Below are 17,838 nucleotides of genomic sequence, written 5' to 3' on the forward strand. Positions count from 1 at the left end.
TTTTGTGTTAAACATTTTTCAGTGAGCACAAGAGCAAGTCTGAGCACACTGCTCATTTAAACAGACTTTATCAATTTTGATGCACACCGTCACATGTAAGAACATGGTTCAACTAATGGCAGTTGTCTAGTAATACATAACTACACGTAATTCTCCAGTTAATGGAAGCAGTCTTCTTTGTGTTGTTTCCAATAAGTGCATTGTTTTTATCATTTACAAAAACATCAACCATCCTAGCAATAACTCGAAATTGTTTGGACAAGTCACTGAAAACTTTGATCAGGATGTCCACAGCGGAGCTAGAACCACATTGATATGCCTCAAGTAAAAGTGCTAAGTCACAATTCACTGAGCCACACTGCCACTGTAGAATATGCCCTCAAATGCCAACAGATGATGCATCATGCCTGTATTCAAATAAATCATGCAACTGAATCTTAAAACAGACAGACTGACTAAAGAACAAAGTGTTGGAAAATATAAACTGTTCACAATTTTTTTAAAAAAGAAAAATAGACTAAGCAGCTTAAAGCTTTTAGCATCACCTTAATGTTAACTGCCATCCAAACAAAGTATTAGTTAATTTGTACACTCTCTTCTTTTAATGTACACTAATCTTCTTTTAACACGATACAAAAGATTCATTTCTCAGTCAAACAAATATACCCACTTTCTGCAGCCAAATTTTAGCACTGCTAACTCTACAATGCTGGGAGATGTTGAGACTGCAACGCTTGTTTTACTAAAACTATGTTTCAGAATGCTCCCATATTATGACCTTTATTACTGGAATGTGACTACTGAATTTTCTGCGAATCCAGACTGGCTCAAACATTTCAAGAATAAGAGTGGCACAGTGTTAAAAAATTACAGCTCTGAAGCTAATCAAGTTTTAACAATCATGACCATAGATTGGTTGCAGTCTATGAAGCCTTCAGCACTAGGAATATGATGTACGAGATGTATTCAACACCAAAACTGGTTCATTTCGCTGCTGCTTACCCAATAAATCTTTACTGTTTAAAGAACAGCTGTGTTAATGGAAGAAAAATCTCTAAGGAAAGTACTACGGAATTTTCAGAATGCTGTCGGCATACATCTGAGAAAATACCATTATTTGTCTTGGGGAAATAAATTATAAATACTAGCTGTCAGGAAAAATCAAACAATGGAAAATCCAGGATGGACTGTAACAACACAATGGAAAGGATGGTTGCTACTCACCATATGGCAGAGAGGAGATGCAGAAAAGCACAACAGAAAGACTGTCGGAAACACACACACACACACACACACACACACACACACACACACACACACACACACACACACAAAAGAGTCTCTGGCAGCTGGAGTCAGACAGGGAGTGGAGTCAGACTCACTTGGGGTGGAGCTAATTGGTCGAAAGCAGCAAATTTTCCAACAGTCGTTTTTGTTGTGACTTTCTGTGACTCAGCATCTCTGCTGTTTGGTGAGTAGCAACTACCCCCTTCATTATACTGATAAAGACTAGCAGAAACAAGGTAAACACAAAATTGTGGATTGTGGCCACTGTGTTTCCAACTGAATTCATAACATGGACAAGTAAATTTCTTGATAAAATCTTAAACTCCAAATACTGTCTCCAACAGTAAGTTGAAGATATAAATGTTATACTATTGCCTTTGAACACCTTAAGTGTTTCACAACCATACGAGCAAGCCATTATAAAAAGCTTGGAATTTCTTTATCTAAAGAAATTACTCTGAAAATATTCACTTGCAATTGAAGAGAAACAAGATTTGTGTTTCAATCTCTTAGATGCACTATGTATCTTGGCACTCTGAAAGGAATTTGGTGATATCAAAGGTAAAAAAAAAAATGTTTTTGCCATGCGTGACTTCTCCTATAACCAGATTATTTGGTGCCTCAAGAACAGACTGACACTGAAAAGATGCCAACATATAATGAAAGCTCTGGGAATGTTTCAGTAATAGAAGGCTTGGCCTACAGCATCACCGGGTGAATTTGTTGCTGTTATAATAATAATGACGACGATGATGACATGTACACAGTACCAACTATGACAATGACTTTTGGCTACTGTCTGTAACTCAAAACATAGCATGATGAATTTGACACAGAGATAAATTTGGCAATTCTTGTACGAATTACATTAAAAAAAGTGGGACATCATGAAAAGTATGCACAACTTCAAGGACTCTTCAGAAAGTATCATCTGATCGGTCACAAAACGGAAAGCACAGTGAAAATCAAAAATGTTTTATTTGCAAGAGTTAGCCACATCTTCGAGCTACTTCTCTACATATATGCCACTGCAACTGAGATATTTGTCATAGCACTGTACCATCTTTCCAATACCCCTGTCATAGATGGCAGCCACCTGTGCTTTCTGCCGATTCTCTCCACTGATCTGCATTTTGTTGTCCGTAACAAAATTTTGTCTCCATAGCCAGCAGTTCATGTGAGTAGAGTTGACACTTGGAGGGGACAGGAGGGGAGCCAATTACAGGCTGTACTGTGGTTGATCAAACACTTCCCATCGAAAACGTTGCAGGAGTGTCCTCATTGCCTCTGCAGTATTGCAGTCAAAAATAATCATGAACAAGTGCAGTTACGTTACGTGGGCTGAATGAAATCAGGAGCACTCATACTTGGCGGGAGCGATTTTTTTGTAGGCATCTTTATGTCCTCAGAACTGAATTAAGCAAAGCAAAATGACCGAGAAGCATACTAGAGACACTGTCCAACATACCTATGCAAAGCTTCATAGGATTTTTACTGTAGTTTCCATTTCACAACCGATTGGACCTTTCTTTCCAAATAGCCCTGGTATTTAGATAAGCTTTTAAATGACACAATAAATAAAACAATAAACGATGCTGAACAACTTATTGAAAATTTGTAGCTGAAAACACTGTAAAACCAAATTAGAGAGTTTAAAAAACAACAACAACAATAATAATAATAAAACAGGGTGTTTCCATATGTGTGTGCAAAAATTTAACAGGACATAGAGGATGCTCCCCTGAACCATTTGTGGTAGGGAACCTGGGGGGGTCAGAGAAACCGGCTTTCAGGACGAAATAGGAATAAAATCTCATTACTGTGCACTTTTTTATTTACATTAGCTAACTGCAAATATCATCAACACAATGAACTTACCATTTATACTATATCTTACCAAATATGCTGAAACTGATGGCTATCAATCTCAATGCAAGGATGACATCGGTGAACAAGATTCTGACACTCCCCCACAAATATCCCCAGTGTGTTTTGAATCACATCACAGGCAGCTTCAATTCTGGCAACTAATTCCATCTCCATATCCACTGTGGTCTCTTACACAAGTGGCTTTAGATATCCCCATAGTAAAAAAAGTGATTCAGGTCAGGTGACCTCACAGGCCATGGAATAGGACTGCCCCTTCCAATCCAGTGATCAGAAAATACAGCATTGAGACGGTTGAGGACATTCACACTGAAGTGAGGCGGTGCCCCGTCATGTTATATCCACATCCTTTCATGAACAGCAATGGGTACGTCCTCCAAAAACTCAGGTAGAACTCTTTCCACGAACATTAAGTACCAGTGGCATTTCAGGCGTCCAGGTAGAATATATGACTATTCCTACTGTTCGAAATACCATCACGATCAAATGAGGTCCCACCAGTGAAAAGCACGATTTGGAAGAAATCTGGTCAATCAATCCATAGCTGGAGCAACCAATGACACAATGAGACCCTTGGTACAAAGTCAGTCACAAGCATTGCATGGACTCATTGTGGGTGGTATGGGTATAATTGTTGTTTGTGGGGTCACCACACACTGGCATGTGCAGTGTGTATTTCATGTGCAATACAACAAGTACTTGTAGTGGGGTCCAGTGCAACATGTTCCAGCACCACCTCTTTTAAAATCTGGTGTGTGAGTGGTCCTCATGCAGCCAGGTCCCTCAGTTATTCTTTCCAATGAACCAGTTTCCTGCATTCATCAATCAAAAGAAATAAACACTCATCATGACAGATGATGCCTGTTACGAAATCATTCCCTGTACAGCCTATCAGCAGCAAGAGCACTGCAACATACTTCCCCATACGCAAGGTGCATGTCAGCAAATTCTGCAAAACTGCACCAGTACTGCTCCATCACATTATACTGTAGTTCTTTGATAGCACTGAGTAATGAATGGGTCTGTTATTGATTCACAGCAAATTCTGTCATGGGACAATGAATACAACAGACACCTTACAGAAAAGTAAAGCAAACAAAACCTGCATCATGACTTTTTCTTGTTAACTTGCAGGAAATAAATAATGTACACATATGTGTAAACTTGTATACATGTTAGTTGTAAATAAGCTGGAAAATAGAAATGCTAGACAAAGCAGCAGACAAGTTTACTTCCATATTTCCTTAAGCTGGCTTCTCTGACCCCTGGTTCCCTACCTCAAACTGTTAAGTGGAGCATTCTCTATGCAATATGTACATACTCACAAGTCTAAACTTTAGCAGGAAATTTAATTACCATACTGTAATAAAACTTTGCTTGCTCTAAAAAAAACCAGTTATCTTCTCCATCAACACATCATCCAACATTAAATTCTTTTAACACTAAAAATATTTCAATCCATTCAGTATCATGTTAAACACCTTTCAGCATATTTTACTTTCATTACATTATGCACAATCGTCGTCGTCGTCATCATCGTCATCATCATCCACAAACATTATAAAAGGAGAAGATTTGTATTTGGGACCTGTAAGCTACCAGGAACACAGAATCCTACATCACAAGAACAATTCTAACGGTATTTGAAACTGATAGCACATATTGCTGCAGATGACAATGTTAACAATATAGTGTTTCACTCCCAGATGATGTAAGTGGTCAATATGAAGGAAAGTTTCTCATTATAACAAGTCGAAATAACAGAAGGGGTGCAAAAATAAATAAAACTTACACCCAATTTTAGTATCCAAGGTGTGAAAAGCTCAGCTGACAGGTTCAGACAATCTCATTACTATTATTGGCACTTCAATTATTGTCCCGAGAAGCTACTGGAAAAATTAACTGATTTTCTATCAAAATATTTCAATGTTTAGAGCTCAAACTGACAGAGTTTATGGAAGCAAGTGACAGGGACATTATTTTTCAGTTTATCAAGAAAGATCTGTTGAAACAGAGCACGTATGAAGCATCTCATCATGTAAAATGTTTTGAAAACAGTGTGCCTCTTGTTTCCATGTACAAACTAGACAAAACACTAAAAAGTAATGCGTATGTCTAAGATCAGCATCAAATCAGTTTTTAAGAAATAAGCTTTATCATATTATACCACTTCAAGGTTAAGTTAACAAACCTCCTCCTCCTGTTTCCGTCTTCGCACATCAGCCTCTTCTTCACTGACTGCTTTGATCTTCTTTTCATGAACACCAGTGACTTTCTGTTGTTTATCTATTATCTCATCTCTTCTTCCTCTATTATCTGCAATAAAATACGTATGTAACTTGCATGACATAATTTTTAAAAAATCATACTGTAACTATTATCTTGCTTCTTCCCAGTTCTCACAGGCAATGATTGTGAACAGCAACTCTAGGTACATACATGCATCTCCTTCAGGGAATCCAAGTTATATGTGGGTAATCAGTGAAGTGGAAGAATAAGAATTATCACTGTACAGGTATAACTTGGTATGAATCCGATCACTGAAAGACTCTTTATTTCTGAATTCTATATTAAAAACAAGTAAATAAAGGAAATTCATAAGCAAAGCTCTATACTTAAGTCAACAAAAGGTATTGATACTTAATATCATCTAACAATAACAATGAAAATTTCCGTCTACGGTACACGTAAAAGAGATATACATTCGCTCTTTAAGATAAACAAGGACTAATAACAACAATTCCTTATTTTGTATCTTCAAGATCATGTGATCAAAAGTCTCCGGACACCCAGAAAAAAATATGTTTTTCATATTAGGTGGGCTGTGTTGCCACCTACTGCCAGGTACTCCATATCAGTGACCTCAGTAGTCATTAGACATTATGAGAGAGCAGAATAGGACACTCCACGGAACTCACGGACTTCGAATGTGGTCAGGTAATTGGGTGTCACTTGTGTCATGTCTGTACACAAGATTTCCACATTCCTAAACATCCCTAGGTCCACTCTTTCCGATGTGATAGTGAAGCGGAAATGTGAAGGGACACGTACAGCACAAAAGTGTGCAGGCCTATCTCGTCTGTTGAGTGACAGACTGTCAACAGTAGAAGAGGGCCGCAATTTGTAATAGGCAGACATCACATCTATCCAGACCAGCACACAGGAATTCCCAACTGCATCAGTATACACAGGAAGTACTACAACAGTTAGGCGGAAGGTGAGAAAACTTTGATTTTATGGTCAAGCAGCTGCTCATAAGCCACACATCAAGCCGGTAAATGCCAAACGATACCTCGCTTGGTGTAAGGAGCATAAACAATGGACAATTGAACAGTGGCAAAACATTGCGTGGAGTGACGAATCACAGTACACAATGTGGCGATCCGATGGCAGGGTGTGGGTATGGCGGACGCCTGGTGAACGTCATCTGCTAGCGTGTGTAGTATCAACAGTAAAATTTGGAGGCGGCAGGGTTTATGGTGTGGTCACATCTTTCATGGAGACAGCTTGCACCCCCTTGTTGTTTTGCATGGCACTATCACAGCAAAGGCCTACATTGATGTTTTAAGTACCTTCTTGCTTCCCGCTGTTGAAGAGCAATTCGGGAATGGCGATTGTATTTTTCAACATGATCGAGCACCTGTTCATAATGCACGGCCTGTGGCGGAGTGCTTACACAACAGTAACATCCCTGTAATGGAATGGCCTGCACGAAGTCCTGACCTGAATCCTATAGAACACCTTTGGAACATTTTGGAACACTGACTTCGTGCCAGGCCTCACCTCTCCTCAGTGCAGCACTCCATACAAAATGGGCTGCCATTTCCCAAGAAACCTTCCAGCACTTGATCGAACGTATGCCTGCGAGAGCGGAAGCTATCATCAAGGCTAATGGTGGGCCAACACCATACTGAATTCCAGCATTACCGATGGACGGCACCACGAACTTAAGTCATTTTCACCCAGGTGGCTGGATACTTTTGATCAAATAGTGTAACTTTATCAATGTGATAGTAGTTCCATTTTTGAATGTTCTTTTCTGTACCACAAAATTGTAAATGTTGTATCTTAATGCTAGTGAGAAAAAATATTAAGAAATCCTAATATACAACGACTTCAGTATTACTCTTGGAATAGGACTCAATAAGCTTGGTATGATGGCAAAAATTAGAGCAAGATCACAGATTCTGTCTTGTGCCTATAAAATAACTTTGATAAATTGTATGTAGGTTAGTATCTTTCATCACAGAAAAACAAAATGAACAGTCAAAAATATAGCCATGCATTTTTTTAAAAAATGTAACATTTAGACAATCTTCTTTTCTTTAAAACTGAAACCATTTTTGTATTTGTTATAATGTGCATGCCCTATAAAAACAATAAACAATTCATCTCTCTCTCTCTCTCTCTCTCTCTCTCTCTCTCTCTCTCTCTCTCTCTCTCTCTCTCTCTCTCCCCCCCCCCCCCTCCCCCCCTCCCTCTGAGAAACTTCCACTTTTCATTAACACTGCACAAATGTGTGTGTCACACTATTAGGATTAGTAACAAAAAAAACACAAAATGGTTTGATGAATGCATTTGTTAGTATTTGTTTGTCTACCTCATTGATGTTCTACTGCCAAAAACAACCAGGAAGTGAGGTGTCATCACAAAATCCAAACAAGCTTACAACTCGAGCATCAATTCAAAACTTGCTCCTTGAGAGGAACTGTGCTGCAAATTTTTGGAAGTAACAACACAAATTTCTTGTTCAACCTCCAGTTGAAAGCTCCACGAGGGTAAAAAAAAAAAAAGAACGAAAGCTGTATACACATGTTAATTTGTTAATCCACTCCTTTATGTAAATTACCTCCCTCGTCATCTTCTTCACTTTCAGTTACTCCTGGAATTTCACTTAAAAGATCACCTATCTCATCTGACTCGTGCTGATAAGCAGGTGTCTTTCTGTCTTCATCTTCATCATCGTCTAGCTGAAATTGCAGCTAATGAAGTATAATGATATAACAGCTATGTATGTTTCCATGAAATTTTTTGACACAGAACAAACCTCTTCCCTTCCAGATTCTTCCTCTTCCTCTTCATCCTCCTCTTCCGCATCACCCTTCTCTGCTTCTATATCCTCTTCACTTTTTCCATGTTCATACACATTTTCATCACTTCCTTCCTCCTCCTCCTCCTCCTCTTCCTCTTCCTCTTCCTCTTCCTCTTCCTCTTCATCATCATCATCTTCATCTCTGTCTTCAATTTCATTTTCATCTGCCTCCTCACTTTCTTCATCCTCTAATTTATCTGCTTCTTTATCCTCATCCTCATCTTCCTCTTCCTCTTCTGCACTTTTTGTTTCCTCCTCTTCACTTCCCTTTGCTCCCACTTCTTCATCCTCATCATCTTCATGTTGTTGTTCTTTTGAGGCAGCTTCCTCGCTTAAGTGTTCTTCCTCTTCTGCACTTTCGTTTTCGTGTTCTCCAGACTCTGTAGAATACCCTAGTTAAGTATTTTCCATATCCTTCAATTACGTACATAAAATTAGTGACAAACATGTCACAATTTAAATACAACAGTACTAAACAGCAAAACACAGATAAAAGAAACACAATGAAGTTCTAGATGAAGAAATGCATTCGCAAATTGTGAACACAGATGTACAGACGGTCAACGACACACGAAAATTTGTGCCAGACCAGGACTCGAACCTGGACTTCCCGCTCAACCCAAGCAGTCATCTAAACCACTCTGGTTATCTGTGCACACCTACCAGAATGATTAATTTTCCACATGTCAGAGTTCACTTGTAAAAACTATAGAGAGCTTCAGCAAATCAATCATGATGTGCAAATTAATGATAGCAATCCAATCCAGGTACAATCCAATCCAGGTAACAAGTAAAAGCAAAAATTTTGAGATACGATTACTTTAACCATTGTAATCATGGATTGAATTTTTATTTGCTCACAAATATGGATGTTGCCAAGGTGAACATGACATTTGTATGTCGTATAATTACAATACACCACTAGAATTATTATGCAATAATATCCTATGCAATAAATGAAATCAATTCTATACTTATCCCATTATTCGGAGAAGAGAAGAGAAAATGTTCATCAGAATTTAACAATTCTTGACTTAGGAACCACACATGCATGCCATGTTGGTACTCTATTATGTCAAGTATCTATGTTAAATATCTTTGAGGACAAGTAGTTGGAAAGAAAGTCTCACTACCAAAACAGCAAATAAAATTAACAGGTGACATTAAACCAACACTTTCAAGAATTTCAGTGAGAATAGTGAACAAATTAGTGGTGTTATCGCCAAAAGGTATTTCACTAATTTTTCTTCTTTTGAACCATGAAACTGCTTTTTAATTTTCTCACTACCTTTCCTCTTCCTTTTTTATTATTTAAGAACAAGAACTATCTTCTCCCATTATCTTACATCTCTGGTGAACTCAGATTCTGAAGAACTTAAGACTTCCCTTTTACCTCTATAAACTTCTGAACAACTTAAGATTTTTCCTTTGACTTCTATAAACTCTCCTAACTATTCTTTTCTCCATGTTGCCACAGTTACTTAGTTTGAAAGCAGGCCTAGAGCTTTTGTAACTTTAAATTCTATGAAAGGATGTCTTTTACATTACAGCAGCATCTGTAACTCTTACGTAATCTGTCCCCTTTCTTTTCTTTATTACTCTGCTTACATAAAGACGAATCACTCAGCTATTGCATGACAATAATGTTTAACACATGATGCAGTTGTAACCAAAACTAAACATTATACCCAACTCAAGGCAAGCTATCAACAGAATCTGAAACAGAATGTCAAACTAAATAATTACTTAAATGCTATCATCGCAAATACAACTGTTTCACTGAATGTGAAGTATGTACAGCTGTTTTTATTCAACATCCAATAACAAAAGTGACAACTGGGTACTAAGTGGACACTTTAATGTGCTTTTCAGTCTTTGCATGGAACAACTTCTAGTCTGAAGCAGATAAAACAATATTGAGCATGCTGTTCCAGAACCTGATTCAATATTTGTATTGCATTTGTATTCTTGACCTTGAACTTAAAACACACTGTTCCAATTAAAACTGAAAGTAAGAGCAAGAAAAGGTCATCAAAAGATCTATTTAGTCTTTTCTTATTACGATTTGAACAACCACTCTATGTAAGAATAGAAATATTTATTCACAGAAACATAACAAAAACTGATGTTACCTCCAAGCTCCTGTTCACCACTTTCTGTTACATCCGCATGTTCATCATGCTTAACAGGCGTTTCCAACCAGCCATCAAACGTAGGAGCCCATTTTGAGACAGGAACTAGTGTTTCGTCTGGAATAAATAACAAAAATGAGAAATATGTGACTTAACTACAACATTTAAGAGTGTGGCTACAGTTGCCTTAGACTGCGGCCGTGTGTGTGTGTGTGTGTGTGTGTGTGTGTGTGTGCGTGTGTGTGTGTGTGTGCGTGTGTGTGTGTGTGTGTGGTTCAAATGGCTCTGAGCACTATGGGACTTAACATCCATGGTCATCAGTCCCCTAGAACTTAGAACTACTTAAACCTAACTAACCTAAGGACATCACACAACACCCAGCCATCACGAGGCAGAGAAAATCCCTGACCCCGCCGGGAATCGAACCCGGGAACCCGGGCGTGGGAAGCGAGAATGCTACCGCACGACCACGAGATGCAGGTGTGTGTGTTTGGTGAAAGATTTATTTGGACAAGTCTTTTTGTTGTGCTTATCTGCGACTCAATGAGTAGCAACTTTCCTTTTCATAATACTGTTACATTCTGTCCTAGTTTTTCCATTATTTGATTAACTTCTAAGAAAGCAATACCGTATTTACTCGAATCTAAGCCGCAGTCGAATCTAAGCCGCACCTGAAAAATGAGACTCGAAATCAAGGAAAAAAAATTTCCCGAATCTAAGCCGCACCTGTAATTTCAGAGTCGAAATTCAAGAGGAGAGAAAAGTTTTAGGCCGCATCTCCAAATCGAAACAAAGTTGGTCCATTGTAATATGAGACACAATTTAGGTCGAATGAATGACGATACAGCTACAGTAGTTTGGTTCGAGTCGTAAGCATAGCAGTTAAGCTTTACCAGGTAGCCATTGCTATGCGTCAGGCGCTCCGTCCGTATTTATTCGGGTACCCTCCCCTTTTCACGTGCTTTGTCTGGTTTGAATCAACTGCTTAGTTTGCTTCGATCTGATAATTGCTGTTTTCTTTGTTATAGGTGTTTACGTCACTCTTAAGCTGAAAATGCATTACTGTACTGTGTCATGCATTGTTTGTCGCATTCTGATAGTGCATGTTTACGACCTGTCGCCGCTCGGGGCATGGCTTGCTTTTGTGCGCGCTAACGCCGCTTACAAAGAAAAAAGAAAAAAAAAAAAAGAGAGAGAGGAATCGTCTCATTAGCGAAACAATGGCAAGAGACTGCTATTTGTTGTTACTTACACTGCTGCTTTCTTTGATAATGATCAACAAGAACCAAATAATAGAATGCGTATGATAGAACATGTTCTGAAAGAGAGGTAGGTGAAAATTTTTCTCCGTTTGAAAATCTTTGCGGCCGCTTCTTTAGTACATCAAATTCTGCACAGAAATTAGAGTCATCTTAGGTTTAAAAATCTAGTCAGTTGCCGTGCTTCATTTCCGACTGTATCACTATTAGGCATAAGAATAATACGAATATAAACATGACACGATACGAATATTCTTCCGCGTTTGCTGTTGTCTCACTCTAGTTTCGTAGTTTATTAGGCAGACAGGATTTAAATGAGATAGCAGCAAACGTGAAAAATACGTGGCAAAATGTTTATATTCGTAATATTCTTATGGTGAAGAGAATACTGCATGTGATTCACATTTCATCAGGTTCCTATTAGCAACCATCTCTTCTCACAGGTAGGAAAAAATTCAGAACGTAGAGTTGGCCCTATTGACAAACATCCCAAACAGTCTTGCCAGTCGGATTTTCGTAGTACATTGAAATTCTGCTACATTCGCAGATGAACAATACGGAATTTGTATTTATTTCGTTGGATAACGCCAGTATTTATCTTTGTGCCTACAAAGCTTGCCTGTGTAGCACTACATATATTCGACGGCAGAAGTTAGTTGTGGCGGCACTTACCAACATTTTTCAGAACTTCCGCTTGCTTTGCACTCGATTCTAAGCTGCAGCCGGTTTTTTGGATTACAAAAACCGAAAAAAAAGTGCGGCTTAGATTCGAGTAAATACGGTATTTACATTTTAGTTGTGTTAGAAGCATATCCCAATCAGATCTCCAAATCTTAGGCCAAATACAGGTGCATGAAGATCAGTGAATGGCAATCCTGGGTATAAAACACAGATTTACTTCATCCAATAAGCACACTGCAAAAAGTTAACCAATTTGGCCCCTAAATTAGTTCCAATTTTATTTACACATAGTACTGAATTTGCTAGGAACAGTTATTATATTGAGACTTTAGAATCGTTTTCAACTGTGTGCCAGACCACAACTTGAGCCCAGCATCATTCCCTTCACAGGCACTGCAGTCCAAGCAAGACTGTCGACCTGCACTGACTGCTTCATTTCTGCTAATACCTCTCTGCTACTGGAAACAACCTTTAGGCTTTGGCTAATCTATTTTTAAACAACATCCTTTCTTCCAGGAGAGCAAGGTACACAGGAGAGCTCCAGTGAAGTATCAGAGGTAGAGGAGAGGTACTGACAGTCTTGAAGCTGCGAGGGCAGGTCACAGGTCACATCCGGATGGTTGTCAGAAAGGGCATTTCTTGCAAAAGGCAAGGTTCTGGGTTTGAATCTCAGTCCAGAACACACTATTTTATGAGGATGATCCCAAAAGTAAGGCCTCCAAAGTTCCTGGGCTGCAGGGAAACTGTTTGATTGCTGTTGGCCACACTGTTTTTCTTGTTCCCTCCACTCACTACAGGAACTGCTGGAGCTTTCAGTCTTGGCTTGTCAGCCAGTTGTAATGGAGCTCCCATTAGCCCCAACTGCCGGGTGGAAGTTCGAGCAGTTATTTGGTATTCGAGTGCAAAGGGCATTAAATCAACTGACATTCACTGAAATTTGTTGGAAGTTATTGAGAGTCATGTAAGGATCTCAAAGATGTCTGAAAGATGTCTGCAAGTAGTGCAGAGAGTTTGCAGGTGGTCATGCTGAAATTCATGATGAGGAGACCATCAATTCCAATGAGACAATCACAAGGCTCAACAAACCGTGCTTCAAGATCAGCAGATCACTCTCGATGAGCTCTGCAATGGTGTTCCTCAGTTTCTTGAAGAAACATTCACTGGACTTTGACTGATGTGTTTAAATTTTGGAAGACATACAAAAAATGGGTTCCAAGAATGCTGACAGAAGACCACAAACTTCACCGCTTTGAAACTTCCTGCCAATTTCTTCAATGCTATGAGGATGAAAAGGACAACCTTTTGGATTCAATAGTCATGCATGACCCTGCGAATACCACTTGTTTCCCAAGTTGAAAGAACACTTTGCTGGAAGGCGCTTCAGTGGTGATGATGAAATTTATCTGCTTATCCTCTTCTAATATATCGCCTTGGAATGGTTTTATTCAGCAGAGCACAGCTGACACACCACCAGCAGAAGCAGTTTCTGTTTATACACAGGATTTAGTTTAGTTCTTGTCTCTCATGCTTCTGCAAAGAATATAATTGTATCTGTGTACTTAACTGACTAACTAGTTTATACTAACTTACGCCAAGTTTCTGTATAAATTTTAGAGCATTTTTATTGTTAGCTGACTTTGGAGTGAACTAAAAATCAGTAACAAAGCTGCAGAACTTAGATTGCACCCAGTGACTCCCTGGATTAGTGCAGTATAGACGAAACTGATTAAAGATGGATAGGGACTACACCTGTCGTGTGTGGATTCAGGAGGAATTTGGCACTGCTCGTAAAAAGCTGCAAGCTTTGTTGGCCACAAGCTGTGTTGGCTTCAGGCTGCTGCCAGTGGCTGTGAATGCTTTGGCATCTCTGGAGCCTACAGTGTCACTCAGCACCCTTGAAGTTGCAGTGTCTTGATTTGCTTACTGTGGCCTATTGATACTTGCCCAACAGTGCATGACCCCCCAGCCATGCATGAGCATCTATGGGATGGTCCTAGAACTAGCTTCGTTTATAAATGGTAACAATGTCCACACAATACTAGGGAGGCAAAGCTGACTGAAACCAGATATAAATAGTAATGACATTCTACATTTAGATTGGAATGTACATTGCAAAGATGGGTTGAACACCAACAGTGAAGATAGGTTTACAGTCATAAAAGGTGTGATAATATCTAGTGAGGTTAGTACAAATCCCAAAATATGGGTGAAAACAAGCATTAAATGTGGATTAAACATGGCCATAGAATGTTTTTATAGACTTCCTGGCTCGGGAGAAGTAGTGGTGGAACATCTGTGGTGAAAATTGCAGGATCTTTCACATCCAACTAAATGACTTAGTCATGCTAAAATATTAGGTGGTGATTTTCAAGTCACAGATTCAAGTGATTAGAATGGGTAGCAGGGACAGGGAATCATGTGACATTGTTCTAATTGCCCTATCCTTACCATTAGCATCTAATTACATAAATGACTGGTGAAAACAACATATAAGCTCTCCCGGTCACCAACAGGCCTGAAATTTTCGACTCAGTTCAGTGAAAAATGAAATAGTGATCATACAGCTATTACAGCATCACTGATGTAGTTGTACATAGAAATATAAAGGAAGATTCTTCTGCTTCCAATTTCAGACAACCCAAACAATTAACATGAAAATGTCACCTCCAGCACTGACAATGACGAGCATCAATAGACAAAATTTGACAGTGTGTTACAATACTCTTTAGAGATGTATGCGGCAAGCAGAGTTGTCGATAAGAAAGACCCAACACGGTTCGACAGCTGTGTAAGAAATTCGCTACAAAAGCAGAGAGAGCTTCACTGTAAATAGCCAAAACATTGATAAACAGATCAAAGTCACCTGTCCCGACACATTGCCACCATAATGGCAGTGAAAGAGACGATGACTGGGAGAAGGCTGAAACACTAAATGTCTTTTTCAAAACTCTTTCACTAAGGTCATGTCCTATGTAAACACAAGAAGCAACCAAAAGCTCGTGACAGCTGGATACACAACACTCCAGAGCAGTACCAAGTGAGAAGCTCAGATGTCCTGTGTGCAAGTGACCATCTCCTGCTACAAGATGGCTACCTAAACCCGTTGTTTCTATAAACAGCACTGCTGAACTGTAGAACACTGAAGGTCAAGAGTAAGGCTACAAAATTAGCTTTACTTAGGAAAATAAAGCGAAAAGGAATGCTGTGCATAAAATTTACAAAGGGATGAACCTTCATGGAGAATTTCATTATTTATATAATCTACTATGAAGATCACCAGACAATTTCTTCGAATACACGTGAATGAGCAAAGCAGCTTTTGACTACTTCATCAATAAATTAATGTCTAATGTTTTTTACATAATCAAGAACTTTTAGCAGCCAATAAATGCTAAAGAATGACCGACTACCTTAAATACGAAAGAATGAGCACAGCACTTGAGAGCTAGGCATGGTCTAACAGTACAGCACTCTGTTTGCAATTGCGGTTGATATGAGGACCTCGGTTCAGTCCCGACTACTTCTTATATTTCAACTGACTCAGCTACACTTCTGTATACTAGTTTTCGTTTTCACTGCATCACTAAGTATCTTTTTAATGTCTTGCCAAAGTACTTGATCTTTAATTGTATACACACCTATCCCAGTATATCACACACATTAAATTCCTAATCAAATACAATGAACAACAATGAAATTTTACGGACATTTGAGTGTTGTGAACGTAATTCATCAGCAGTCAATGTTAAGGCCAAGTAATTCATGGAAACTAAATAATCTGTAAAGTAAAGTATCCAAAGTTTTGAAAAGAAAGTAAAACATTTTGTGAAATGGTTTGTCTAAAAGTGTGAAATAAAAAAATTAGGGAATCATTTGATGCACTCCATTTTTTATTCATGATTTCGGCAATCATCCAAAGGCACGTCGAATATTCCTCTGATCTTTTTATTTCTTTTACACAAATCATTTCACAAAATATTTGACTGATTTCTTTCATTTTTTATTTTCAAGTTCTATTCAGAAAGCATGATCTTACTGACAACTCATTTGCCTTCCTAATGTCTTTCATTCTTGAAACTCCTAACTTTGGTACTTGATTCAAAGGAAGCATTTTTGACATTTAAATATTGCTGCAATGTATCTTTTTATGTGCAAAGTAGTTAGACCTTTAAGAGGCGAACTTTCTGACACTTCATTTACACTTGCAGCAGCTTTTCATGAAATATTTCAGTTTTCCTTCAACTTAGTAATTAAGTTTTCCTTAATTACTGTAATAACTACCAAGCAATTAAATATTTTCACGCAAAACTAGACCTCACACTGTTTGCTTTGACACCCTGTTGCCCTATTTCTCTCTCTTTGTTTGGCCATGAAAATTTGGGCCAAACCTCACTGTGTAAATTACAGGGAGTTTTCACTCTGCTCACACGTTTGACAAAAACATATCAAGTGCTAATCATACGATAAAATAGTCCTTTCTGCATGCTGTAATTTCCACGAAACATCATTTCAGTATCTCATACTGTTTACAAGATACTATGATTTTTAAGACAACTTGATGATTCACGATACGCAGGAAAGGATTCACAAGCGCCATGAGCTACCTGTCCACTGACGTAACAACCAATATCTCAAAAACGAAAAGAGGTATCATTCTGCTCTCAACATCAAATACAATTTAGATATATTGGTTACATTTCATATGCAATAATGTATGGTCTGACATGAACTGTACGGAAAGTCTACACAATGTGATTTTATATCTGCAAACACTTAAAAATTTTGTGCAGCCATATACTCCGTTTTGTTCAGCACAGTAACTATGACAAATAACTAAAATAAATTCAGACTTTTATCAAGCAAAGCTATTGAGTTGTAAGAGCGGAAGAATCAAATTTTTTCACCAAATAGTTTTCTTAAAATTGGACGACAAATATTTCATAGCTGCCGGCACATCCACCCCATTGCTTTGCAGAGAAAACTCTTAGCTGTCGCTCTCACTGTCACATGCGCCGCAGCAACGAGATTCAAACACACCTGAATTCAGACACTGCTAGTTATAGCAGAGGACAAGCAGCACCATGGTCATCACCCACATAGGACACTTCTGTAACCATACCTGTGGTGGTGTTATGTCATCTGTCGTTTATGTAGGATGCGGTCTAAGGAAGATTGTACTGCAGGTTCTCCTAGAAATCGTCTCATGTACATCAAGATGACACATCAAACTAAATGATCATGAGAGAGAAAAGCAATTGAAACTGCTCAAAAGAGGAAAGGCCACTGCACCTGTTGGCATATCAATTCGATTCAACACACTGTATGCAAAGGAACTAGCTCCTCTTCTAGCAGCAGTGTACTGTAGCTCACTGAAGGAGCAAAGCATTCCAAATTATTGGAAAATAGCACGGGTCTCTCTTATTTGCAAGAACGGTTGTTGAATAGACTGTAGTCCTGTATCTCTAAAATCGGTCCACTATAGAATTCTGAAACACTTTAT

The 17,838-nt window shown here is 38.6% G+C and overlaps 1 protein-coding gene across 8 annotated transcripts in view; it reads right to left on the bottom strand.

The window, feature by feature from the left end:
* Nucleotides 1-17,838, bottom strand: part of LOC126475502 (uncharacterized protein DDB_G0283697-like) — a 222,904-nt gene that overhangs the window by 152,316 nt on the left and 52,750 nt on the right. For 6 of the 8 annotated variants that reach the window (XM_050103420.1, XM_050103473.1, XM_050103439.1 and 3 more), the window contains exons 3-6: nucleotides 10,399-10,515; nucleotides 8,222-8,658; nucleotides 8,024-8,144; nucleotides 5,366-5,490 (exon numbers count right to left, since the gene is read on the bottom strand). In XM_050103420.1, coding sequence (XP_049959377.1) covers nucleotides 5,366-5,490; nucleotides 8,024-8,144; nucleotides 8,222-8,658; nucleotides 10,399-10,515 — 800 coding nt within the window. The remainder of the gene's footprint in view (nucleotides 1-5,365; nucleotides 5,491-8,023; nucleotides 8,145-8,221; nucleotides 8,659-10,398; nucleotides 10,516-17,838) is intronic. The other 2 variants (XM_050103429.1, XM_050103464.1) reach the window with 2 other exon arrangements.

Source organism: Schistocerca serialis, chromosome 1 (genome assembly GCF_023864345.2).
Source record: "Schistocerca serialis cubense isolate TAMUIC-IGC-003099 chromosome 1, iqSchSeri2.2, whole genome shotgun sequence".
NCBI classification, from domain to species: Eukaryota; Metazoa; Arthropoda; class Insecta; order Orthoptera; family Acrididae; genus Schistocerca; species Schistocerca serialis.